A 27,892-nucleotide genomic window follows, 5' to 3' on the forward strand; every position below is an offset into this window, starting at 1 on the left:
TATGCCTTAAGGTGGTGTAATTGTTTATGTAGCTGAAAAAAGCTGCTTGAGGTTCATATTCTAGATCTAGAATCTTTAGCTGTTCTTCCCCCAGCCAGATAAAACAATCCTGGGACACTTTGTGTGCCAGCACAATGCCGCTATGTGAAAGGAAGCTGTGCGGGTGTGAAGGTTGGTGCTCCTAGATTCCTCTGAGCAATAAAAGCTTGAAAAAGATGTGTCAGTTTCTACAGCTGGATTTGGTTTTGATTAATAAATTACGATATATTATTGTAGAGAGGTAGTATCATATATATTTTTTTATATATATGATGTGTGTGTGTATAAATAGTTACTTATATTCTTTCAAATCTAAATGTTTTTATGCAAGTTTTTCACGTTGAGTGCTCTTTTGAAACTTTTTGCCGATGTTCTTTGGAGGATTCAGCTCAAATATAATTATTTCTGAGCATGGAAGGTAGAGGAAATGCATTTTGTATGAACTGGCAGTAAAGAGATTATATGATTCTAGGAGTTCTGGGTTTGGTAAAAGCAGAGTTAAGGAAGAAGCTTCTTAATCCAAGTAGAGTGGGATGCAAAAAATCTTACCAGCAGCATTACCAGGAAGGCTAGACTTGTATCCAAAACTACTTGCATTAAATACTCAGTAGGTACAAAAGATGAGGACTGTAGTTAAAGATAGTTACACACTAAAACTGAAAAGGGGATTGAGCTACAGATATGGCCCAAGAAATCAATTTTGATGAGCTGGGCAAGGAAGTTCAGATTAAAATGGATGGAAAGAATGGTGAGTGCTAAAACTAGGACCCAAAAAGCAACTACAGAGAAGAGAGGAGAACTCAAATGTGGCAGGGGAAGTATGTCTGTTATTGTATGTGCTTCCAGAACAGGGCAAGGAACCAAAGAGTAATGAATTTTATAATTTCTCTGCTGGCATCAACAACCAGCGAAGCCAACTGCCTAATCCTCCTCTAGGGCTCATAGCAGTAGTAGATAGTGCTTCTGTATCCTGTGTTGGCTCAAGCGACTGAGGTCTGTGCTGTGGATTTAAGGATTCCTACTCTTCTGATGAACTAGATAGATATCAGTATGGTATCATGCAACAGTATTTGGTTTTTGTCTTTGTTTTGCTTCTAATTACACACACATATATTAATGGAACACTATTATGGTTGCAAAGTTAATCACTCAAAAGATATGAAAAGGTGAAATTAAGGTAATCTTATGTGTCCTTAATTTTGTCCTTTGTGCATGCCGTTTTGACACAAATGCATTCTACTCATTGTTTAGCTTTCCAAGGTTATTTAATATACATCAGATGTACTGAAAAAGCATTTCACTTCTGTTGACCTTAGCTTTCAATAGTTGATGCTTCTGAAGATTGGAAAGCAAGTGTGGCTCTATAGTTAGGTAATTATGCAGGCTACCGAGATGATTAATTCTGGTGTTCCCTTACATTTTAGGTCTTGACTTTGTAGTTTTAACATTTTTTGTCACAATTGACTTTCTGTGTATGTTTGATTTTTAAAAAGGACAAATTGAAAACCCATATTCAATTTTGGACCATTGTGTTTATGAAGATGTAACACATTTCTGTAAATTAATGCTACTGTGTACTGTGGATTACATCACTAATCTGCTTCTGCAATCTGAAATAATTGTATAAGTTAATATGCACATCTAGATTTTCTAGAATGTAACAATGGGTATTGAATGTTTATTTTTGCTTTTTGTTGCTGTCAAGCTTTTTGTATGTATAGTAGTTTTTATAAAGAATCTGAAAGTTTTACAAAAGTGATTTAAATTTTTTTCAATAATTGTAAAATATTTCCTATCATTCATTCAGCTGCATCTCATTTAGGAGAAGGCACATTTAAGTAATTTTTTTGGTTGCTTTATAACTAGAGGATTTAACTCTTTGGAGTAGCTTGTGTTAAAATGCACACAGATGTTGATTCCGTACTCTCTCTGTATGGACATTTATTTTTCAGTGTCTATATTGCTGGCTTTCCTGACTACACGCAGCCAATGATTGATCATTTAGTTAACATGAAGATTAACCACTGGGATAGGTAAGTCCATAAAATCTAATTATCAATATACAGGAATTGACTGTTCTGCATATCATGCTTTCCTAGATTATTTTTGTAAATTTTGCTTATACTGAGGTATAAATTGACTGAAGGAAACTGAACAAGTAGTGGCTGAGGTCACCTATACCTCCCTAGCATATTGTCACTTCAAACATGTTTATGAATTTTGTCTTTTTGCCATGACCTCAATCTGTTAATAGATTAATAAAACACATTTATATGTTATATAGTGTATGTGAGGGGTAAACACCATCACCATACAATTATCATAATTAAAGTAGATTTCATGCATAGAGATGGTGCTTAGTCATATTCAGTGTTCACGAAGATTAAAATGTGTACATATAACACAAATGAGATTATATCAGTGCTGATAATAGTTTGCATCATGAGAAATAATAATAGTTTACTGTAGTGTCCCTGCCAATGCATAGAATGAGCCCTCAGGTTCTACCATCCACACTTACATTTTTCTTTGTCTCTTTCAGCAATAAGTTCTATTCATATAGCTAAAAGCTAGCTGTAGGCTGTCTGTTTGGTCCACTGTTTTATTTTGTTGGCTTTTTTTGAGGGGGGGAAGCATCGGATGGACAGACAATACTGTAATTTTTAATATTGCTGGGGTCTTTATTTTGGTTGGGGACAGGAGTCCCTTCCTGACATAATTTTTTTTAATACGTTAGTTCTACAAAATCGCTAACTCAAAAAAATCCAAAATGCTTTTTTACATCTTCAGTGTTATTCGAGAACTTTCAACCAAAGCTCTGCATAACCTTACTCCACGGGCTCCTGAGTACATGGCAAATGTGGGTAGGTAACCAGTAAGTTTTGCATAATGTGCCATATCAAGCATTCTACCTAATGTAGCAAAAATGTATTAAGAAGATTTAAACATGCACCATGACTTAATAAAAATTAAGATTTCACCTGCAACTTAATGCAGTGTAGTGACACTAATAGCTTTATGAGTTTTCAGATTTTATGCAAAAATTATAAAATACTGCCAGATTATTTTTTTTTTTATCTGGGGACTGGACTTTAGTTATTCTGCTACACTGGACCTGACCAGTCCCAAGATGAAGAAATGGGTATAGTTCTGTTGCAACAATTCAGACAGTGAGCCCTCAAATTCCTAGCTTTTGCTTTGTTGATATGGCTTTGATGTTGTAAAAGGTGGGGGGGATCTGTTTTGTCTTGTCCAGTCTGACATCTTCAGAAGAATTTCTTTTTGATTGTTGTGTGTGTAATCAAATGTATCTTAGCATGAATTCAGGATTCTTTGCTTGGCCCACTCAAGATTCTGAGGATGTTCTAGCTGCTTTTTAATATTGCTGAGAGACAGCAGCTGACACCCAGGTGAATCTGTAGTTAGGAGTTCTTACCTAGGCTCCCTAGAGTGGATTAGGAAGGTGGCAGTTTACATGGAAGTAAAATTCCATGGAAGTACGAGCCTCATTTCCTTTACCACTCAGCCAGCCCAAGGCCTAATAGCAAGTATGTTATTTTATTTACTCCAAACAGGGAGGGAGTTGCGAGTACAAAATTTCTTGGTGTGGTTTAATATGCTTTGTCAGAATTTACTTAAATTTTTAAAACTTGTTTTTCAAATGATGGCCAGTATATATTGGCCTGACTTTCCAGAAATGGTTTCCCCATGTTATTTCTAGGCAGACATGATTACATTTAGAACTGTGATCTGTCACTATGTTTTGTTTAAAAAAAATAAATTATTTAATCTCTTTCAGTTTTGCCAAGACTTCTACCTTTATCAGTGGGCACAGATCTGCACACACGCCATGGGGCAATTCTTGCCTGCGCTGAGATCACCCATGCACTGTGTAAACTAGCAGAAGAGAATAATAGGTATAAATGCAAGATTATCTTGACTATAAATTTTCCTTTCATGTCTGGTCTATTGAAAGCTTCCTGAGTATAATTATGGAAATCTTCATCATACTAAACAACTTTTCCATTGAGTTTTTGTTTGTTTTGATCAGTCATGCCAAGCCTTCACATTTTATTCAGTGATATTACAAACTTAAGTCTAAATTCATCATCAGGAAAGTGAGATCATTTGCTGCCTTGCTTGGAGAGTTTAAAGTTATCATTTAAATAGAGATTAAAGCCCCTTTCCCCATAAGTATGGTGTCTTCCTGGTGAGGGGACAGTCTTTTGTCTTCAGTGTTAGAGAAATACCTCCTCAAGCAGCTTGTTGAGTTGGACTGATTTAATTGTTACTGCTGAATGCTGGTCCAGATATATATAGATACATATATATATATATATATGGGTGTATGCACACACACTTATTATATATAGGTAATGTAACCAGAATAGTTCATAAAATTATTTGGAGATGTTTTTGCTTTAATGTTGTGGTGAAAGAAATTAGTCATTTACCTTCTCTTTCTTTCACAAGAATCACATGTGAAAAATGGTTGAAAATCTTTATTGCAAAAACTAGAATTTGGAAGTTACGTTAGCAGTACAATTGTATACTAGCATGACTTAAATTCGGATGAGTGGCTGTTTAAGATCAAGGCAGTGGAAAATAAGACTCCAGAGTGCAAACTTTCCTGAAAATAAATACAGTTCTGCAGGAGTCATAGATATATGTACACTGAAGAAACATATTTTTAAAAGAGACTTTCTGGGTCATTTTTGTTCTAAAATTAGATAATTACTCTCTCATTAACCTTTTTATTTTACTTCTGAGAACATTCTGATACAGTCATACAAACATATCTAAAGTGGTGACATCAACAAATTTAATGTAGTAATTGTATGTTCAAACTAAATATACTGAGATGAATTCAAATAATAGATATCAAAAGTGTGCACTGATTTTTATGGCTTTAATTATTGACAAATAGGAATTGTATTTGACAGCAGTGTCTATCAAAAGAATTTGTGTTAATCTTAAGAGTTCCCTTTTCAAGTAAGTTGAAAAGTTAGAGAAGAAGATGCAGAGCGTTTTTAGTAGTAGGAAGTACTTGAAATGGGTGGAGAAACCACAGAAGTGTTGGAGCCCAAAAATACAACTGAGCTGTGAAGGGTTATTGGTGTATTACTGATTATAATATTACTAGGAAGTGACACTAATTTTTTTTATAGGCCTTTAAGAATGAATTTGCTACATGATAAGGGAAGAACTTATGTGATTATGTTTGCTGAACTATTTAAAATTCAATATTGCCTATTTCTGTTGAGGATAATTTGGAAATCAAATGATTGTTTGAAAGTACAATGAATTCATGGAAGAAAAATTATTTATAGCATGATTAGGAAACCAGTCTTAAAAATTTTGTATACCTTTACAGATCTGTAACATATTATTTCAATGAAGAATCATTGGAGGGACTCAAGCAAATCCATCAAGAGGTTTGTAGCAAGTGTAAATGTATCTTTTAACCTGGTATGTTGTATTATTTTTAAACAAACATTTACAGTTAAGAGAGCTGTTCTCCACCTTCCTCTTCCCCTTGCCAAAAGGGAACAATCTCACAAATAGGGATTTGGAGACACACTCCAGACTGTCTGATAGCTACATGGCCTTGACCATGTGTCTTACTCCAGTATAATTTTGTATTTGGTCCCTTTCTGTTCTGCCAGCTTATTAGCTAAGTCACTTCCTCTGATGGTGTCAGGTACACTTCTGAAATACTGCATGGGGTTTTGCTTTGTTTTTCTTTCCCCTTCTGTTTCTTCTCCTTTTCTGTACATACTGACTGACCTTGCAGATAGATGTACGGCTGTTGCCTTAATGTGACCATGCTCAGGAGAGATCTCCTAGTGAGTCCATTCTCTGTTCTTTCTATTCTTTTTTTTTTTTACTTTATTGAGATTTCATTGCTAAATCCTTGTATCCATAATTTACCTGTTTATAGTTATTTTTAATAGGTATTTCAACTGATACGTTGTCTTTACTTATGACAAATGAAGTCTTGACTTCCTCATAGCAATTTAAAATGCTTCTACAGAGATAATTTTGCCTAACTTGTCCCTTTAATTTTAAATCATCCCATGTTTTTTAATTTTGGCTCCTATTTCTTCACCTTATGGAACAGACAGTACTTCAGCATTCAGGCTCCTACTCATTTTCTGCAGTATCTGTAGGACCTTTAGTTCCAGTTCCAATGTGCTAAAGCTGTCAGGCTTTATCATTTACCCATTATGCTTTAAAGTACGTAGGTGCTTGCTTAATTCTGTGCATAAGTGAAAGCTGTGGCTACAGACTGAAAAAGCATCTTTGTCCTTGTTAAACTTTCTTGTGTTGAAATGCCTGAAAGCTTGATCAGCAGTATCTGAACTGTTACAGTGGCCTTAATTTCTTGTGATACTTTCCAGTTTCTGCTGTTCTCTATTCTTATAATTAATCTGCAAAGCTGTTATAAAGTCTTTCTTTTTAAAAATCTGTTTTTTTGGGGATTTGCTATATAGAAATCTGAAAATCTCTGATTTGTTTTAAGATGGCCTACTGTAATGTTAAGAATGAGATAATATTTTTCAATCACATTTTAACTTTTCTTTCATTTTTTTCTGTTTAATCTGTAGCTAAGAATGTTTTTTCAGTTTTCAGTATATCATCATTTTAAAAGGCCCAACCGTGGGAAGCAAATGTATTTTAAAAAGCCAAACTAGCTTTCAGAGTATGTACAGGAGCAGCTAGGATTTGGAATTAAGAAAATTAGTGCTTTATGAATGTGTTAAATTGATTTTCTTTGAATGTAAAGTTCAAATGGATATAGAGAGGTTTTCTAAAACATAATTTTCCTTTGAATTTTACTTTGAAATAATCCGAAGTGTTGCATAGGTCACAGTGTATAGACATTGCATGCGAGGAGGAAAAATGAAAACACTTTTATCAAGTAAACTCTGCTAATATTAATATTTGCTTTTCTCTCCCCCCCAGCTTTGCAGTCGTCAATTGTACAGGTAAGAAAATGGACACAAAAAAATTATTTTTCGTATTGGAAAGTATCAGTTAGAAGTCATGAAAACAGTAGGATCCTAGGGGATTTTTTGGTTTGTACAAGTTAGTTACACCCACCATAGACTGCCAGTCTCTCCCAGTCCATCAGAATGCAAGCACATGCATTCTTTTGGCTTTGTCTACATATTACAGAGGCTGGTGTCATTTTGTAATGGTTGCGGTGCATAGAGAGTGCGACTCACAGGCATGTTAGATTAATGGGAAAGTGTTAAGTACCGGTCTCAATATTGTGATAGAGACAGTTAAAGGAAGGAAAGAACGTGAAACAGAACATGCTCACTAATCCGTAGCTTCAGCAGTGTGCAGTGGATTTCTTTCCCATTATTCACCTGTACTATAGTACTTAGATGGTTCAAATAAGTCTATAGAAATGACTTTTAATTAATAAGTTAATGAGTCCAGAAGTTATTTATTTATTTTTTAAAGGAGCTTCTATCTAAATTCTAGAATTACTTCATCCTGTGTAATGAGTAGGCCAGGAGTATTACAAAAGGTTCAATGCAATTTTTCAACTCTTGCGCCAAAGAAAATGTAAATGAGTTTTCACTGAGTTGGTTTTTTCATTTCCTATTTATTGATGCTTCCAGGAAATAAAGGGAGTTTGCCTAAGTAACTGTTAACTAAATGTGAATGAAAACTGGTATGTGACTTCAGAGTTTGTTCCTAAATTTAAGGAAATCAAAACATAATTAATGACTTGTATTCCCCTATGATTGTGTATGTGAATGGGTTTTTTTTTTCTGCTTGAACTGGCACATTCTTTGAGATTTTGGGCAGCTTAGTTCACTACTTTGCACATGACATATCTGAAAACAGTAAACCTTAAGTAGGTTTTTTGTGTAATTATTAATTATAATTTAAAGAATTTTTATGTCATTTTTGTATCCTGAAACTATCTGGGAAAAATGTTAGAATTTAATTCTTGAGGGTCGTACATACTGATGTGAAACTTCCCACTCCAAAGTTAGCTTCTACTGGCAGATGGTTTTAATGCTGATACTGTATATTAGTGTCTTTGTGGGTGGCTGTCTTGGCTCCCATAAATTCTTTAATGTCAGGGTGGAGCTTGGGTGTAATTTGTTTTTGTCATAATGTGCACTTCTTGCACTTAATGGTATTTATAAGATGCCTACAGAAATGTTTTCATTCTAGATAAGACTTCTAATTCAACTCCAAGCAAAATTGATTCACTGCTGTTTACTCTGATACTTAGGCTGAGACAGAGATGTCTACTACAATCCATATTTTAAAATATCAGTATGCATAAAATATTTTAAAATAGGACAAGAAAAATAAACTAGGTTATAAAAACAAACCAGCAATTTGAGTATTGCTGGGCAAGCATTTAGTGAAACAAGCCAAACTTGTTTTGTGATGAGTAATTATTGCACATAATATTCCAAAGATTTCCATTTGAGAAATTGCTACCGGGAATTTTCGGTGTAACAACATCTTGTAGGAATGTTGAAAACCTATGTGTTTTGTTTGTGTTTCTAGTTTTTGAACTGGATTAACAAAAAGCATCAGGCCACATGTCTCAGCTATTTATTAGATATTTTGCTTTCACTTCTGGCAACAAAATAGCTGTCTTTTTGTGGACAGGCTGGATTTTAATGCTTTGATCAGCTGTTTTCAGAAATTGTGTTGACATGTTAGAAAGGGAAAAGGAAGTAAAGTGTAAAAATGCTGTGATCTTTTTATTTTTTTTTTTTAAGTTGTAATCTATAAATTTTAAGCTGGAAAATGGTTTGTGAGTTTTTTGATTGTCTGATGCTTAAGATTCTGTTGAATCCATAAGTACCTCAAGTCAAAAAACATAAAGCCAAAATGCTGTAATGGAGACCTTCATTTAACTGACCATCTTACTTTGTTTAGCAACTCTTGTAATGCCTTTAACCTGATTTTGAATGATGACCATGAATTATCCTTCAGAGAGGACGCAGTCCCAAGACTGAGTTATACTGCACAGCCTCTCAATTTTAAATATACTTGAAGCAATCAAATTTGTTTATGGTAATTGTAGAAAGTCCTGTCCTCTGCTGTGTTAACATTTTTTTAAAAATGCAAGTATCTTTCAATCTTCCTGTATATGTGCTTTTCTGCGTTTACCATAGTATGCTGAAAAAGGAGAATGCAAGTCCAGGCATATCACTATGTACTTCCTTCCATTAGTCTTGATTCTGACACATTTGATGCACTAGTTTGTCTTGAGGAGCTGGTTGGTGTAATCATTTGCATGTGCACTTCCAGTTGAGTATTGCACAGTGAGCCTGATTTTCTGTATTAAATCAGCACTAGTTATAGCAAGTCATATGCAAACCATGCCACCTAAACAGAGTATTTGTCCGTTGTGCCTGTTTTGTGCTATATGGGTTATAGAGTTATAAAAATTGAGCTATATTTTATTTGTTTTAAACATTACTTTTATATATAAAACCCAAGACAGAAACTTGCGGCATCTGTTGCCTTAAACTCTCTTACTGGGGATAGGAAGTCATTCTGCCAGTTTGAACACAGTGTTAATGATCTGCCTGATGTGTGTTGTGCTTCACTGAACCAGCATGGTTAGTAGCTTTTTGTAGCAGATACATTTCTGTAGTGCATCTAAGACCTTGCACTAGTTCTCGTTATGAAAATTCCTCAAGAAAAATATTTTTCATAGTAGCTCTGTTAAGATTCTTTAAAAATGCATCATCTGATATAAGGTTCTTGACTGAATATGCAGCTGAATAGATTTTCAGATTTTTTTTACCTCTTTTTCTTGTAGGCAGTTCTGAGTCTGATAATGTAGGACTTAATACAGAGTTGGCTAACAAGATGATTTAGGGACGGATATGGAAGTGCTGCAGATAGATATGCTGGGTTTCTTCCAGGTAGTTGCAGTGCACTTCTGTATTTCAGCAAATGTTCTATTTATTGGGCCTTCAGGGTTCCCATCAGAGCTGGGTATGACAGGATACACAGTGTTTGTAGGCGACTCCCACACTGATGATTCAGGTAGTGCAATGTGCTGCATGCCGAGTTTTGCTCTGATCTCGTAACATATGAAGAGACTGGCCGTACGTGTTACACGGTCGCTGTGTCAGACGAGTCGTTTTACGTTTTCAGAACAGCAGCCAGCATGAGTTGGACTGTCATCTTCAGAGGTTCAACTTTTCCAAGAGTAAGGTAGCCCATAGGTTTTGACAGGTGCTAGGCAGAAGAGAAGCAAATTCATCTCATTTCAAAGACCTTTAAGGTTGCAACTAATCTTGATGGTTTCAGGGCAAATGTGTTTCTTGGCAGTCATCTACATGAAAGAGTTTTTTAGGCATATTAACTTAATCAGCAAATAATTCCAGCCTTGCAGCAAAGCTCATCTTAACAATTCTTCCAAGTTTAAATTATTTTTTGCATCCAGTAGCATGATGGGTTTAGGAGATCGTGCTATATTTTGTTCTGAAGAGTTATAAGGTGAATTTTTTTTTTCCTACTAACTGAAGTCACTGGGAAGTCTTACATCCGTAGAGCCAGGATTTCACCTGCAGTCTTCTGGAGTTAGAATACAATACAAAATGTGTACAGTCAGAATATGAATTTACAGTAACCTAAAAATAGGTGTTTGTTAGCTTACTATAGTTTATCCTCTGCCTCTTCCAAGGATGACCATAAGAGCTTTATTAAATGCACAGGCTTTTTTGTCTGTGCTCAGAGGTGTCTCTTTCCTCCTCTGTGTACCTTGTGATAAAGCCATTTTGTATTTCCAAAGCCCAGTAAGTGTACAGCCTGCACCTTTTAAGATACCTCAGTTCTATTTGGGTCTAAGTGTTCCCATGAAAAATAACTAGATACTATTCATAGGGAGATGAGTGTTCTTAGCTTCCTGGAAATTGAATATTTGCAATGGAATCTCTTCAGCTATTCCAGTAGTTTTTAACTTCAGATCCAGATGTTTATGAAAACATAGATGCTATTCAGTACTAAACAGCTTCAGTTACTTTTATTTTGTAATCTTAAAGATGAATTCTGAACTTCTCACAAAAAACAGGTTTAAATAATTTTTTAAAAAATCCACAGTAGTACCTTGAACTTCTGTATGCACTGAAAACAGCTCCATCATTATTTCTGATTTAGGCCTACATAATTTTAAAAGAGCTACCAGCATTCTTAGGTCAGTAATCTTAATTCGTTGGTTCTACAAGGGATTATACATTTTGATTATATTTTCCACAAATAAATTGTGACTCATCCTACGATGTTTCTAGGAGAGAAGCATTGCTGTGAAACTGTACATAGGAAGGAATGCTTAGGAGCTCATGGAACCTGGGCACTGCATCAGTCAATTTACAAACTGAATTAATAATTAAACCTTGAAACAGGTACATCTAATAATGTGATGCAACTTGTGGATGTGTCTTTGGAAGAAAAAAGAGAGAATACTGACTGTACAGCAAAATTCAGAATCTCTGAATTAGGTAGATCCGTATCTCTTTAATTTAGTGAAATACTGTAGAGTGAGATAAAGTTAATAGAAAGATGCGCATCACGTTTGACAAACTAAACACTGACTGAGGAAAGATCTAGGATTATGATAGAATTCTCAGTTCCTAAAATTGAAATACGAGCTGTGGAAAAGGGAAGAAAATTTTAGACATATTGATGGACATACTGTAATGTCTAGGCAAGAAATAACTTGAAAAGTTTTGCAGAGAAGATCACAGTGCCTTCAAACATAGATTTGATTATAGTTTCTGCATTACGTGGAAATCTTACTATGCAAATCACTGTCACCATTCTTCATTCTCGCACAGGGCCAACAATCCTCAGTGAAGCTCTAAACTCTGAAATTAAACTGAGTTGATGTAATGCCAAAGGAAGGGATAGCTGTCAAATTATTAACATAAGAGTAGCTTTAAGTGGCTGACTTCCTTATTGGCAGTGTGAAGAAGTGGAGAAGAGCAGCCTTTATGACTCAGTTCTTGCTTTGTAGTTTGAACAGAAGTCCGTATCTGAATCCTTGCATCAGCAGACTCTCTTGCACACCAAACAAATTTACAAGATCATTATTTTATACTCATTTGCAGTAAGACAACAGACAAGAGGCAAGGAATGGGCGAGGACAAAGTGAAGGGAAAAGAAATGTTGAAGAGGAAGGAAGCCTTGCCACATCATTCTATTTTTGCTGCTGTCTTGACTCCTTGCATCACTTCTTTGTTTTCTAATTTAAATTTTTTAGAAGCTGGAGGAGCAGACAACATGGCAGGAAGGTGGGGTAGATAATCCAAAGACATTATCAGCATGGGGATGTGGAATCCGTGCTTACTTCCTACGATGATAAACTGAGCTGTGGATTATTACACTGAGCTTAATATATTGATTGTCGAAAGCAAAAGTTTCCCAATTAAAGGAAGTGCTGATCTATGGCAAATGAGAATATTGTGGAGTTGGCATCTCTGCATTACCTGAAAAACCACTGAAAATGTTGAGCAGTCAAAACCCAGTGCATGTTACAGGAGGCACCTACTTGTACGAAATGGAAAAACTTGTTTAAAATGTTTAGGCTTTTGAAGCTCATATAAAAGGATAAATTGGAGAACAAAGTTCTGAGAGTTGTTAGGGTTGCTAAGTTTGCCTTCTGAGCATAGCTACTAATTTTATTGTGGGGAGGGAGGAGGAGAGGAGGGAAGAAAATGTTTTAAGAAAAAAAAAAAAAACAAACCCAAGCAAATAAACAAAAAAGCCTTTGTTGTTCCTCCCCCCTTTTTGGGAGTTTCTGCCAGAGCATGGCCATACAAACAGGTGATTAAGGGTTTGGCACACCTCAGGGAGGAAATATTCCAGCAGAAGTGAAGGGAGATGAGAACAAGGAGTCAAGGGAGGAAATATCTAAAGGAAGGGCAGGAGTCAAAGGTTCATAAAATGGAAGAATTAAGCCACAGAGGGTGACACTGAGCAGAACACCTCAAGCAGTGCTCATGGCACCTTGGGGATATTCGTGTAACCCGCAGACGTTGTTCAGCGGGGTGAGGAGATGTGTCTCTGCTCAGAGACATGAGAGGCTAAAGAAGGGAAACAGGCCCTGCCATTTCCACGCTCTCTGCCCACTTCAGACTTTCTCCTCCTCGTGCTGCCAGTGGCCAGGCTAATGTTCAGACAGGATAACTGGTTAAGCCGGAGGTCTGAGCTGGTGAGGCCATTCTTATGTAACAGACACTTACTTCTGGAGGGTCTGAAGCATCTTGAGCCATTTGTTTCTTTCCCTTTTCTGATGTGTTGGAAGTTTTTACCCCCTTGCTTGTGGTAATGAATGCAACGTTACCTGGGAGGGGGCTTTAGCAGAGAAGGAGAGGGTGAAGAGAGAAGGGTGAGAAACTTCACCAGGAAAGTAAATCAGTTAACATTTGTGAAAATAGGAACTGCTGAGTGAAGTTTCTATTTAATATTCCAGAGATTAAGATTTTGTGAAAAAAATGCATGTAATTGCTTTTCAGTTGTGGAAGTCAGGAGCTCGTAGAGACTGTATGACTGAAAAGTTCTGTGTCGAGTTCCACAGGTTTTGGAATGCTCCTGAAGCAAGTGAAAAGAAAAGCAAAATGAACTTGACAGTCTTTTATTATTCACATGGAAAGTTGGAAAGACCGCATTTTTGCAAGAAGAAAGATAAATATTCAGGAAGGTTTTGTATAAATCATGCTGAAGTCAAGACAACAATTGATTTAAAAAGAAGTATTTTAGAGTTGGTTAAATACAAAACTGAAGGTATTTTGTGATCTGCTTTCATTATGAAATGGTTTTGAGGGTTTTTTTCTCACTTGGCAATGCACTTGGATTGCTTGTGGTAGGTTGTTCTCTGAAGGCTCTGTTTCTGCTTTGCAGGGGTTTAGGTGGAGAACTGATGAGACCAGCTGGTAAGTATCACAGCTGTGGTGTGAAAGCAGAAAATGTGCAGTAATTAATTCTTCTGTTTACTTTTTTCCAGTTTGTTTTGCATATACTGTGTTGAATGCATAAATAAAGGATGCACAGTAATTAAAAAAAATAGGAAGTTTGGAGGCCAGTCAGAAGACAGGTACACCAGAACATTGGTTGCCAGCACACTTGTGAATAACCCTGTTTGTCCAAGAGTTGGAGATAGTTCTTGGGTTTATGTCACACGTTCTCTCTTTCTGTTGTTGCTCACAGTGAACTTTCTTCAGGGTTGAATTGGCTTCCTTCATTGATTTACTCAGATCCCTCTCCAGAAGAGAGATGATCTGTCTGTTAAGACAGATTCCATCATATAACTAATGATTTTATGATAATATGTGTGTGTGCAAAGGTAAAGGATAAAGACCATATAAACAACAGTTTGTGAATGGGTGGTATCACGGAAAAGATGATGGGATGTTCGTATGGATTTTGGAGATTGTTATATACAGGACTGCTGTAAAAAGGAAGGGCATTGCAGGAAAAAGTATCCATCCAGGTAGCCTGGGCGGATAAGGAAATGATGCCAACTTGAGTTTCCTGCTCGTGGGTTGAATGAAGGAAGTGCTATGAGCAGATTCTGGCTTTGAAGATATGAAGCCATCCAAACTGAGTGGGTAAAGGAGTTTCAGTACCGAGATGGAAGAGTGATCAGATAGAATGGGTGAAGGGGGCAAGGGGATTTCCGCAGTCTTTGAATGAGTTCAGTCTTGTGGCATAATAATGCAGACTGAAAGAATAGGTAGTTTTTTGTAATATGTTTTAGCTTTTAAGCAGCTGAATATTTCATAGCTTTGGAGAAGTACAAATGACAGTATTTTGGCATGATACAACTGTGTAGGTGGAATAAGAGAAGAATTGAAAATGTTCCACAAATTGCCTGCATGTCTAATGCAGATGATGGTCTCAACCACAATAGAGCATAAAGACGTGTAGAGAGCTAAGGAGGAACCTTAAGAGACTTGGGTTTAGTCACATTGTACTTAACCTTGTCTGTGAATAACTAGTAGAACAAAGAAGCTGACATACAGTACCAAAGGACATTTGAGTACAGGGAGCCTGATTGTGTGACATTACCATAGTGAGGACTGAATTCAAGAGTAGATTTGGAGCCCAGTAAGTTGATTATAAATGAAGATGATGATGAACTGTGTACAGAGCCTGGAGTAAGATTCAAAGATTAAGTTGTGGGAGGAGAGGAAAACATAAAGGTGGCATTATATAGTAGCTTATTCTGTCCTCTCCCTCCTCTCCACCAACTCTAAAGCAGTCAGATAGTAGTATGGATGTATACCACTCTGGTTTATTTGAATTGATAACTAGGGGGTGAAAGATACTGTATTCCCTAAGTGCTGAGTTTTCATTTGAGCAATGCAGTCAGTCTATTGTATAATAAAAGTTTGCAGTGTTTACTGTGTTAATCTTTATTCCCCAAAACAGCCTTGAAACACTAAAAAATTACTGTTCTGAAAGTGGTTTTGTAAGCTTAGAACTCATTTAAATTTATGGATTTAAAATAATAAGGACTTAATTACTAAACTGACGTTTTCTCGTATTCTGAGTATTAAAGAAAATCAAGCTGCATCCAGTTTTAGAGCTCCTAGCTTTATGCAGTGAACAGATGTCACTCCTTGAAGGTCCAAAAAATGCTAATAAGAAGTAGGAAAACATTTCATATATGTTTGAACAGCTTATTAGTGGCTGTATTATTATCCTTGTCCAAGCTGGTTTACTATCAATGATACTACACAGCCATTTACAGGCTGGTATAGAAAGGTGGCTAATATGTACATATGCACTTTAAAAGGCAGAGGGGGAAAACCATACTGCCAAACAATGGATTTGCATGAATGATGGGATTAACTCATGTCAGAGAACAGTTACTGCATAGTACTTTTTTTGTGTGTAAGAATCACAAGTGTAATTTCCTTTCAGTTTCTAATTTCACGTATTTTGGACTTCTGTTTGCAAATTTTCTTCAGCTTAAAATTAATGCTAACATAACTTGATGTGGTTGTATCTTCATAATTGGGGCAATTTATCTTTTTTTTTGTATTTATCCAGTTATCAAATTTATTTTCTTACAGTCTGCACTTTAATCGAAAAGTTGTCACTATCAAAAATGCCATTTAGAGAAGATCCAATAATTGGTATGTCATATTTTAAATAACCTTTCATTATCTTATTAGTTATTCATTAAGTTAAAGTATTAACTAATGATGTTTTTCAAAGAAGCAAAATCAGCGAGGTTGGGTGGCCTAACAAAAAATTATCAAAAAGATACACAAATACTGCAACAGATGGTGATGTTACCTGAGGATTTGTTTTGTAGCTCTTTATTAATTTTTTTTTTCCTGTCAAGTTTTCAGCATCACCAGATGCAGTGTTTGTGCTGTGTACATTGTAAACCAAACCAGAATAGCTGTCAGTCACAACCATGTTTATTTTGGAAAGCCAAGGAAATATGTCAATATGTATAATTACTGGTCTTTGTAAAAAAATAAAACGGAGAATGTTGAAGTTCAGAAAGTAAGAAAAATTAATAGCATTTATGTTGCTTACTATTTCAGGTGGCTGGCAGTGGTTGATAAATGACAGTCTAAGAAGTCTTTCTCTTGTTTCAAGCTCTGCACGACAGCATATAAAGGTACAATAGTTTCTCCCTCTTCATGTAGTCACGTTAAATACAAAATCAGAAATATTTTTGCTTTTTGTTGGTGGATTATTTTCCATGGAATCTAATCAGTTCTTGAATGTTTGTTTCTTAGATTGGTAAGAAGGGTTATTTTTTGGAAAAGATTTGAATTCCTCAAAATTCAGATGGACCTTTTTGATTAATACTTGAACAGCTGTCACAAAGGTTGTTCTTGTATGTACGTTTGGACAAAGTCATTGTCAGGTGCTGGCATTGGCACTGGGCTGGTGGTGAGTAGTTGCTGGTGGTTGCTTGAAGCTATTTGCTGTTGGCTATATGGTTACATTGATAGGATATTTTGCATCAGTTTTGGTGTACCTGTAGCATGTGTAAGATATCTTGATTTTGGTAGTTTCAGAGAACTTTTGTGAGAATGAAGAAGAATCTCTGGATGATGTCCTCAGGCCTGATGAATTGAGGGCGTGTTTGTTACCAGTGAGAACGCTGGCATGATCAACCAGAGTTATTCAGGATAATGTGCTTAAATTTTCCATTAAACTCTGTTGCAAATCCTTTTACTGTGCTCATGAGCTACTCTAATTCTGAGTATTAAATCCATTGATGGATATGTTTCATGCTATTTTATGTACATGATCTTAACACCTCCAGTTATTTACCTTAATTTTCCCAAGTAATACCATGACAGTTCAATCTTGCACTCTTAAAGGCTCTACTGAATTATAAGGACAATTTTTGTCTGCCTTACTAGAGCTTATAGCCATTGCAGACACAATCTGAATATAACATATTGTGTTTTGCTAGGTTTTAAAAATAAGATAAAAAGCCATTGCAGGTATCTGGTAGCTATCTTTTAAAGTCTTCCTTGGAAGACAGAGTAGACTAGGATGTATCCAAATCATTGAAGAAAATTAAAAGATGAAATCTGAATTCTTGGAATATTCTTTTGGCATTAGCCGTTTATTTGAAGAGTTTATATTTCTTATAACTGGAACTTCTAACCCAAGCTTAGAAGAATTAATTCTAGACTTCAGAGAATTTTGACTTGTTTGATTAACATGAATTATTGTTGAGCAAAGTATGTTTAGTAAATGTTAATTCTCTCTTGTCTTCTGAATATATTTTAGAAATAATTTTAAGGGCAGTGCTTAAGACATTGAACAGTAATCTCTTCTCTGACATACAATATACTCTTCCAATGTAATGTCATGCATGCATTTAAGGTGAAAACCATTGTCTTTCTAACGTGAAGGATCTGAGCAGCCTGATCTAGTTGAAGCTGTCCCTGCTCATTGCAGGGGGGTTGGACTAGATGACCTTTAAAGGTCCTTACCAACCCAAACCACTCTATGATTCTATGATCTACAGCAATTAGATAATTCTGTATATTTTGCTACTATAATGCCTGTGGTAGTCAGAATATTATTTAGATGAATACTGGTTTTCTTTCAAGTCCTTGATTTTGCATAGAGAACAAGTCTGAGGTGTCCTTGAGGGTAGAATGAATAGGCTGCACAGGATTCCTGTGTTATCATTTAAAATTTCTTGTACCCGGAGAACATGAGTATTAATAAAGTATCATTCCTATTAATATGGAGTGAACACTGCACAGCTTCAGTACTGTCTCCAAGTTATTATTATTTTGGTCAGCATTATTAGCTGAAAAGTATAATTCAACTATAATTTTATGAAAAAAACTTGTTACATGGTTTTTGAAATAGCAGCTGTATGAGTTTTGTGTTCTGTATCTGGGACCAAAACCACTCTAAAGATCAGGAGGTTCAGGCATAACGCACAGTCTTTGATCCTTTTCTAAACCAGTTAAGATTGAGACACAAGGATTGTGATACTGGATATTTTGGGGTTTTTTGTTTATAACCTTCAGTCCATGGTTTGTTTTTTTTCCATTTCCTTTCTGTAGCTTTCTGGGGAAATACAGAAATTATCAATCTGACATCAGTATATTGAAGATGACATAATGTGACTTATGTATTTTGTAATACTATGTCATCCTGGAGGTCCTTCAACTGAACTGAAAATGCAATTCATATATTACTATTAATGTCTTAAACGTTAATTTAGTTTACTGGTACTTTTGAAGGAGTAAGAGTAGAATCTGTTTTTTTTATTACATAGGCTTCCTGTTCAACTGTTCTTAACCAATATTGGGAAGAAAAAAAAGTACATGTCAGTAGCTGAAGGGAGTGATTTAAAAAAAATTTTGCTGTCTTTTCTTATCCTTTTAATTCTAAGCACAGTTATCATAAAGTATGACCTTATTAAATATATCCATTTCACAGTTTTGCCTTTGTTACAGGAGTCTGCAGTCTCTGCGCTGGCTGCACTGTGTAATGAATATTACATCAATGAAAAGGGAGACGCTGATCCAGCTCTACAGGGTAATGACTCATATTTACATTAGAGGCAGAAAATACTGGGCTGGACCTGACTTGCACTTTGGAGGTATTGGATAGAATGGGGAGGAACATCACTAGTCTTAAACGACCTTAAAATGCTTCAGGAAAGAATGATAAAGCTAACTGAAGGTCTAGGAAATGTCTCGGGGGTTTTGCTTATTTTAGACTGGAGGTGAATACAAGGTACCATAATAATGAATATTAGGAAAAACACATTACTTTTCTATTCCATACTGTAAAACAAAGAAGCAAAGAATATGTGTTTGTGGCAAATCCTAAATTTTAATGAGGTGAGACATTTTCACATCATATTTTGATAAACTGTATGCCAGAGATCGTGGCTAACTTAAAGAAGAAGAATTGGTTAGGGAGAAGAAGAGAAGGATAGCAAGGACCCCTGCAGTTCTTGTAAATGTGCATATGAAACCTCATCTGTTTGGATTTGGCTCAGTAGTATAGGAGTAGCCTTAAACTTTTGTTAGAGGTGTATGAATCAACACCTTTTTTTTATACTGGTTTTCTTTCTTTGTTTCAAGTATCAGATTATATTGTGTCCATCAGAAAGAGATTGCTGGATTGTGTAGATAGAATTTTAAGACTAACAACATTTATGTTCTTGTTTTTCTAAATATGACAGTGAAATTACATATACTTAACAAAATAATGATTTATTTTCCTATTTTTTGCCATTACTAAGTCATTCCTGAATCAGATAAAATACCTTACTATTTATCTGTATCACAGTAGTTCCCAGGATGAACCTGATCCCTGTCATGTACAGTAACATGCAGTCCATGCCCCAAAGAAGTTATGGCTGATATATAAAAGCAGCCTATCTTGATTTTTCAGTCTTTTCTGTATTGCTAAATCTCTATATTTTTGTCAAAAAAACCAATTTCCAAAACCAGCCCATTCCTTCATGCAGATTAGCGCTGCCTGCCTGATTTTGTGTGGGCAGCATGGGAAGATGTGATACGGTGCTGAGGCAGATTAGAAAAAAACAACCTCAGGAAAGGGTAGTTTTGTAAAATGAGAAGACTTTCAGCAGAGACAGTGCTGAATCAAAGAAAGCAAGCGAAAAACTTAGTTGAAAGGTTAATAGATCCCATTTTATGTAATAATGAAGTTTCAAGCTTCTGTAAAAGAAAACTCAGGCAGGTGTCAAAATCAAGAGAGAGAGAGGATCTGCTGGAAGAACTTGCAATACATGGCTGCAGCTGTTCTGCTGTACTCTTTCAGATGCCTGTGATGCTTAGTTGTTTTTTCCTGGATTCTAGGTTAACTTTTCATCTGGCTTGAGATTGAGGGAATCAAGGCAATGGAGCTATGATGGTCTAGGGACATAATTAGAGTCAGATTTGTAGATACAGGCAGTTTTTTTCATGAGACTTTCTGGTATGATTTAGAGAACAGAATTGTGAGTTGGAAATTTTTCTGTTCTAAAAAATTTCTAGTCAGTTCTGATTGATTATGCTTTTATTTGGCCTTGTACTGCTCTAAAACCTCTTCTACACATGGTAAAAAAAGTGCCATTATACATGCAAGCCTCTTTTAAATGAAAAAAAATTGTGTATTTTCAGTTTTGTGCCAGTAAAAACTATGTATTTCATGACCATTAAATTCTGTATGTTGTGGGATTGAAATCCACTACTAAAATTCCTCCCCCCGATGTCTGATGTATGTGTATATGTGTGGAAGCTACAGTGCAGAAGACATTCAGTGACAATGCAGGTGCCTTATCGAAGTCAGTTAAAGCAGGTCTAAACATGATCCAAGTGGATTAGAAAAAAAACCCCAAACTTTTGGTAAAATTTAACCAGTGTTTCACTGTGGCTTGGCAGATTAAAATGAAAACACAAATCAAAGATACTTTAGTGATTTGGCATTCTCAGTCTGTCCCTATAATTTTATTGAATCACTTCTTTTGCCTCTGTTTGTTTTCATCTTTTATTTTTTTTCTATCTCAACGTGTTCTGGTTTGGTTTTGATGACTTTCTCTTTTAATATTCTTTCTGGATGGGTTGTGTTGAATTAATATTGTAGACACTTTGTAGGCCATGTTGTTTTATGAAGCTGAAGACTCCTAGAAGAATATTAACATTTGCATTGTCCTCACTAGCACAATTGCTAAGTAGTTATAAGTAAAGAGCAGCTCGTTTGCTAGTTGTCATGTCTTAATTTTATGTCATTTGGCTAAAATGTCAATCTTAAATTTACATCAGTCAAAGGGAAGATTGGCCTGGTCTTACTGGCTAAGATTATCTTGCTGTCTAAGCAAGCATTGCATCTTCCTATGGCCTCAAGACTCTTATCTTACACTCTAGTGGTTTGGAAATTCTAAAATAATAGATGTGCTTATATGAAGGTATTGCTAACCTCTGGACAGGGAACTAGTTCCCTGATATGAGGAACTAGTTGAGGCTTGTGATTCCATAGGGATTAAAAAAACCCCAAAAAACAACAAAACAAAACCAACAAAACAAAAAAAAGTCAGTCATGAGTTATGATTAATGTGTAGTTTCTTACGGTAACTGTTCTCTCTTCCTCTAGCAAATATTGCTCAATCATTTAAATCTTAGATGACAGTAAGCAATGGCACAATTATGTAAACTTCCTAGAATCTCTTGATTCTTTTTCTTTGAGGGTTGAAAAGTGCGTATTCAGTAAAGCAATTAATAAGACTGCTCTTCTCCTTTTTGAACAAGAGTTGTGTTTATTGCAGCTGTCTTGGTTGTTCTTAGAAGCTTTTCTGGAGTACCCTGTTTTTCTCACTGTTTTACAGAAGAGTTTTTTTACTGAAAACTTTAATATGGTAGCTGACAAATCTGGTAAAGGAAGTATTGTCTGTTAAGTCTATGATAAAGACTACAGTAGAAATATCTAGATTCCTGACTTTTCTTTTTTTCATTCATCCTCATTTTCTTCTTCCTATCATTTTACTTCATTGTTGAGCCTCCTTTTCCATGCCCAGTTCAGTTTATTCTTGTGCCTTTTGTCTGTACTACTGTTTGTAGAGCCATTGTCCCGTTTTATCCTGTAACAATGTACAGGATCTGAGCACAGCATCCCTACCTCAAAGTGATCGCTTCTTGTTGAGCTTTCTCCTGCAAAAAGCCCAACTTTATTTTTGTCTCTATATAAAAAGAGGGGTATTTCTTAGGTATGATCTCTGTGTGTGTTTAAACCCTGCATCCAATTAAGACTTTTCTGTGGGAAAACTGTCAAATTACTAACCTTCACAAATCTAGAGAAATCTCCTTCCTAACACAATATACTTGTCTGATTATGGAAAATGATGACCTGTAAATACAAGAGCACTTGTTCCCCTGTGTTTGCATAGAAGTTTGTGCTTATCCTTTGGATTTTTAAAACATTATAACTTTTTAAAATTGAGAACTTTTCTCTCTCTGAATGACTGGGATTAGTCTGTCTAAAAATCTGGCTTTATATTTAGAAAATAAGCATTCATGTAACAGTGAACATCTTAAAATTTTTATCTTTTTTCTGTAGGAAATAACAGGTATTTGGTATTTTAGTTTGATGAAATATAACATTTTCTAGCTGCTGTGTTTGGGGGATCTTTTCCTGTTTTGGTTTTTTTTTTTTTTTTTTTGTTAGCCAAATATGTAATGATAATGATGTGGTAGTTGCTTTTCACTCTACAAATGTATTTTTTTTTTAGATAAGCTGGTGACCCAGTATGTTTCAGAACTACAAAACACAGTGGAAATGATTCGTTGTGGCTTTTCACGAGCTCTTGGGGCCCTTCCAAGATTTCTGCTAAAGGGCAGGCTTCAACAGGTGAGAAAATAGGATCATTGTAATGAGAAGAGGGCATACAGTATTTTGAATGAAACCTATGATGGTAATCAAATAAATAATAATGATCATAATTAAAGGTCTTTGTGAAAGGGGTTTGGATTCTAGTGTACAGTAACTCCAGAAAATCATCATGAGTTTAGCTTGCCATAGATTCTGATAATTAAAGTTTTAGTCCTGCTTTAGTAGTGTTAATGGGAAAGCCAGAGGTTGAATTATCCCTTTGCTATGGAACATTTCTCCAAAGGGAAAAGTGAGGTATACTTACAAGTCCTGGTGAGAAACCAAACACTGTTGCCTGCTTGGTTCTCTCAGAGATGATTGAGTTAATTTTTAATACACTATCTAAATTTAACATAATAAATAATGCATTGGATTTAAATATATCAATTTTTATATTTTTTGCAGGTTTTGGAAGGTTTGAAAAAAGTTACCTTAATTTCCCCTGCAGACGTGAGCTTTGCAGAATCCAGAAGAGATGCCCTAATAGCAATTGCAAAGTATGTTTATAAATTTTTTTTTTGTCTAATTTTAATTCTTTGTCTAGAAGCTTTCTCCTGTTCATTCTGCTTTCTGTTGTGAGCTTGTAGCATGATTCTTGAAATCAGTTACAGTATGACGTACACATTTTTAGTGTGGGACTCTACACATCTCTATTATTCAATGTATCTTTGATTCAGAGGATTATCACACATCTGAGGATGGAGTACAACTCTGGTGTTGTGGGGTTTTTTTAATCAATTAACTGATTAGCTAAAGTATATTTTAAAGTTCACCTTTCTCATGGGCTGCAATTTAGTGAGCTTTAGTGAGGAGGAAGAGTATTTTTTTTTTCCCACTTTCTTAAGATTGAATGGGTTTAAAGAAATTGTACTTTTTCTCTAAAGGAATATTTTCTATGTTGACATGCCACAGTGCAGTTAGTGTTAATAGTATCATAGTATACATGTTCTTAAACTGTTACAGTGCAAAAGAAAATTGTCTTCAGTGTAAAGAAGTTTGTTAATACCAAATTCAATGCACATTGTATTAGTTCTTTGCTTTTCTTGCTTACTTCAAGGATAGTTCAGAAACTTCAAGCATGTTCCTTTCTGTAGTATTATAGGCATAAAACCAATCTGCTTATCTGTTGCCAGTGTTCCTTTAAACCCGAACATCGATCAGAAATCCTCAGGTCAAGTAAAACACAGCAGGTTCAAAAATATTCTTCATACTGTTTATAGCAGATGTTATAGGTGTTTAGAATATTGTATGTCCAGGGAATTCGGTTAAGCAACAGAGCAAAGCTATGATCTTAATGTTTCTCCTTGCTAGTGTTGTGTTTTTTTCTCTCCTTTTTCTCTTTTTTAAGGGTTTGCCAGACAGTGGGAGTAAAGGGAGAGGGATCTGAGGAAGAATATGTCTGCAAAGATAACATTACTCAGATTTATGCCACACTATTTACTGCTGTGACTGACTACACCACAGACAGCCGAGGAGATGTTGGAGGATGGTAAGATGCCTTACAAACTGAGACTGAAACTTAGCTGTCATGTTTGATGTCTGTTTAAAAACTGATGTCTTCTCAAAACATGTTAGAAATTGATAGCTCCAAGCTTTTGGTCATTTGAGGATAGGTAGAAATACACTGGGGGAATACAAGTAGAAAGTGAAAGGAAAGGCTGACGAGAATTTGTCTCTTGCCTCCAAAGTTGGGGGACCTACTGTGTTTTAAATTGAAGTTCAGCTTTATTCTGGTTTTGTGGATGACATTATTGTCTTTTAGTATCAGGAATGTATTTAGTTGTAAAAAGTACAGAGATTTAAACCATTACTTCTGTTTCTTTTGAAATAACACGTTTACTCCTTAGTGAACTCGCCTATTGTATGTTCTGTTGTGGGGACTTTTTGCCAGGAGAGGGAGCAGTTGCATAACATGTTAGTGACAAATTTTCAAGGCTAGTGACTGAGATGGATAAAAACTATAAATTGTGCTGTGGTATTACTGACTCTTTTGTAAGTTTAGGGTTTCAATGATTTCAGCTATGAGACTGCAAGAATAATGAAATCATAAGTCTGTAGGAAGGCATCTACTAATGTGAAGTCTATAGAATAGGTCTAAGGTAAAGTCTGTAGCAATCATACTATTGTGACATTCTTCAGTCTTCACAGTTCCCTTAATAGATAAAGAAGAGTCAGCATATAATATTGCATTAATCTGAATGTTCTATATTCCTTCAGTAACAGTGATCTGAAAAGGCAATTTCTAAATCAATAAACAAAAGCACTATAAAGACTCATGTCCTTCTCAGGGTTTGTGTTTAATTTCCAAAGAAGCTGCAATTGGGGGTGTAACACCACTTACTGATTGGAAGTTCTGAAATCTTTGAATGTGGTAGACAGCAGCAGCAGGGAAGACTTCATGGTTTCACTTTATCCTGTAGAATTCCACAAGGTACTTACAGGGTGAGAAAACCATGTGAAATACTGATCTTAGAGATCAAATGAGTACTAAGGAAGCATCCAGGCTCTCTTGCCAGAGTATACTTCTTCATATATTTATAAACACAAATATGCCTGGCCTGAAATAGTACTTGTTAATAAAAATATTAAATGATCAGAATTCAGGAATGAATCCAGTATCTACAGATCTAAAATATATTCCAATTTTGCTGCTGTGTAGAAGGCTCAAAGCAGTAACACCTAATCCTTGTATAGAGAACCCATAAACTAAGTAAATGAATGCAATAAATTAATTTTAGTTGTCTATTAATTGTTGGAAATTGATTTTGAGTAAAATGCTGGTTTTGACAAAGATTTTTTTAATTTTATTGTCTTAATCCATAATTTTAGTTTGCAAATATGCAGATCTATGTTGCTTTTAGACACAATTCTATACATAAAGTATCAGCCCTCTTTGACAGTATGGTAATACTGTTTGTATGACATGGTATGGTAATGATGTGTGGTAATAATATATATTTGACCTGTCTGGCAACTATATGAAGCATCTCAGGGTACAGAGATGTGTGTTCAAGATTGTAAATTAACGACCTGTTGATTGTTCAGATCTAGTATCTGGCTATGCTTTTATTATATTCTAGTCAGGAAGGAGGGAGTGCCTGAAAACTACTGGTATGAAATAATTTTGCTGGTTGAAAAGATTTCCTTATTTTCCCAGTTTATTGAAAAAACTCTTGCCTAATAGTGCTGAGTCACACTGAAGGGCTTTGGTGTTCAGTTTCAGTCACATCCTTGCAGAGTGTTTGTATGAAATAACTGGCTTAGACATTTTTTCAGTCACTATCCTCTTCTTTGAAGGGTGTTTTCAATAGTAGTATATGAACATGAAACACAATTTGGTTTAATTGAGTGGCATCTACTATATTGTAAGTAGCAGCTGAGGCTCAGCAGGTGAGGAGGGTTAGAGGCCTACTGAAATGAAAGGCTCTGAACTCGCTGTGTTGTGGCTATAGCAAAGCTGGCAGAGCTCACAGGTGATGGTTGTGACCTGTGGTGGTAATTGCTGGCTTGGGAAGGCTACAATGGGCGAGACATGAGCTGTACCTTGCAGGGGAGGGTGTGCACTCCTCCTTGCTTGTCATACTTCTTTCTGTGGCCAAAACAGTCTCAGTCACTTGCCTGCTCCCTCCTCCCTGCTGCAAGCAAACCAGTCCAGTTCTGGAGCACGGGCTGTATTCAGCTTCAGCAACCATGCATAGCGTGCTGATCCCTGTTCAAATCCGGGATCGTGCATGATGCCAAGGAGGCATTGTGTGAGTTGGGGAACTTTTTGTTCAGGCTCACATTTCTGGTTATCTGTTTTAGAACTCTGTCCCACTCACTCTTGACCTTAGTGTCGTTACTCTATTTGGTAGCACCAGGTCTGCTTTAAAAAAAGGAAAAAATATAATTACAGTGGCATTCCCCTCTTCAGGATTGCTTATTAGGTAGCTTGAACACAGGGGCAGGTGCTGTAAAGTACATTTGTAATTACCAGGAGGAATGGGAGCTACTATAACACACCCTGTAACCAACTTGTCCTATGTAGGAAGAAAAGTTGTGATTGTGCTTCTTGTGCAATATGTATCATGCTAGAGTTTTTCGTTGCCAGCAATCATTGGGTAGTTTATACTGCTGTCAAAATTCAGTGCTTGTGCTCTACGGAGTCATTATCAGTCATTGAGATCTCATTAGTTCCAGCCTGAGTTACAATAGTTATTTATAACTGCTCTGTCTTTGAACAGAAGGTGAAGTCTAAGTTATATAGCACAAAGTAGAAGAAAGATGTTTTGTGCCATGTTAGTATTGGGCACTTTTTTAATTGACTAGCCTTGTTTCTTTAGGGTACTTCACTACAGTATTTACAGATGTGTTGGAAAAGTACACAGGGCAAATAATCCAGACTAATCAGCCTGAGTTAATACTTGTGTGTTTGTATTTTTCTTGTTTTGTATAATGATACCGAGCTCCTCAGCTGTCAGTACTGGTTATTAAAATTGTCATACAACAGGGAAATAGTAACACAGGGCAAGAAACCAGAGAAAAGCAGGCGTGTTTGACAGCTCAAACTTAGAAGAGGAAACAAGAAATCAAACTAGTAAGGATCAAGAGCAGGTCATCCCAGCTTGTGCAAGGGAAGAAGGAACTTGGCTTTCCCTCTTCTTCCTCAGCCATCGGAGAAGCAAGAGGGAGGTGAATGGATCTCTTGCTCAGAGAATTTAGTAACACAAGAGAGAGGTGTAGCTGAAAGAAAATGTAAGAGCAACCATACAGGGTAGGGAGTTAGAGAAAGGGAAGAGATACTAAGCTTTTTGCTTTCAAAATGAGGCGAGATACTGAAGTAGATAAGAACCTAGCTAAGTGTAATTAGGTATTCAAGTTAACTCCCACATCTGACAGCTCTCACTTAAGTTCCCCATACCTATTGTTTATCCTTCTGTCTATGTCTTAATTTAAAAACAAAACTCTACAAAGTGGAAATTTTCAAAGA

The 27,892-nt window shown here is 35.9% G+C and overlaps 2 protein-coding genes across 3 annotated transcripts in view; one reads left to right on the forward strand and one right to left on the reverse strand.

Annotated features, from left to right (window-relative positions):
- TBCD (tubulin folding cofactor D) overlaps nt 1-27,892 on the forward strand; it is a 129,409-nt gene that overhangs the window by 74,131 nt on the left and 27,386 nt on the right. For both annotated transcript variants that reach the window (XM_074846842.1, XM_074846843.1), the window contains exons 19-30: nt 1,992-2,072; nt 2,830-2,903; nt 3,839-3,956; nt 5,414-5,474; nt 7,006-7,028; nt 13,942-13,973; nt 16,119-16,181; nt 16,602-16,678; nt 19,002-19,083; nt 22,784-22,902; nt 23,329-23,420; nt 24,272-24,412. In XM_074846842.1, coding sequence (XP_074702943.1) covers nt 1,992-2,072; nt 2,830-2,903; nt 3,839-3,956; nt 5,414-5,474; nt 7,006-7,028; nt 13,942-13,973; nt 16,119-16,181; nt 16,602-16,678; nt 19,002-19,083; nt 22,784-22,902; nt 23,329-23,420; nt 24,272-24,412 — 963 coding nt within the window. The remainder of the gene's footprint in view (nt 1-1,991; nt 2,073-2,829; nt 2,904-3,838; nt 3,957-5,413; nt 5,475-7,005; nt 7,029-13,941; nt 13,974-16,118; nt 16,182-16,601; nt 16,679-19,001; nt 19,084-22,783; nt 22,903-23,328; nt 23,421-24,271; nt 24,413-27,892) is intronic.
- Nucleotides 1-27,892, reverse strand: part of QTGAL (queuosine-tRNA galactosyltransferase) — a 187,349-nt gene that overhangs the window by 5,411 nt on the left and 154,046 nt on the right. The gene's annotated exons all lie outside the window — the stretch shown is intronic.

Source organism: Strix aluco, chromosome 21 (assembly GCF_031877795.1).
Source record: "Strix aluco isolate bStrAlu1 chromosome 21, bStrAlu1.hap1, whole genome shotgun sequence".
NCBI lineage: Eukaryota > Metazoa > Chordata > Aves > Strigiformes > Strigidae > Strix > Strix aluco.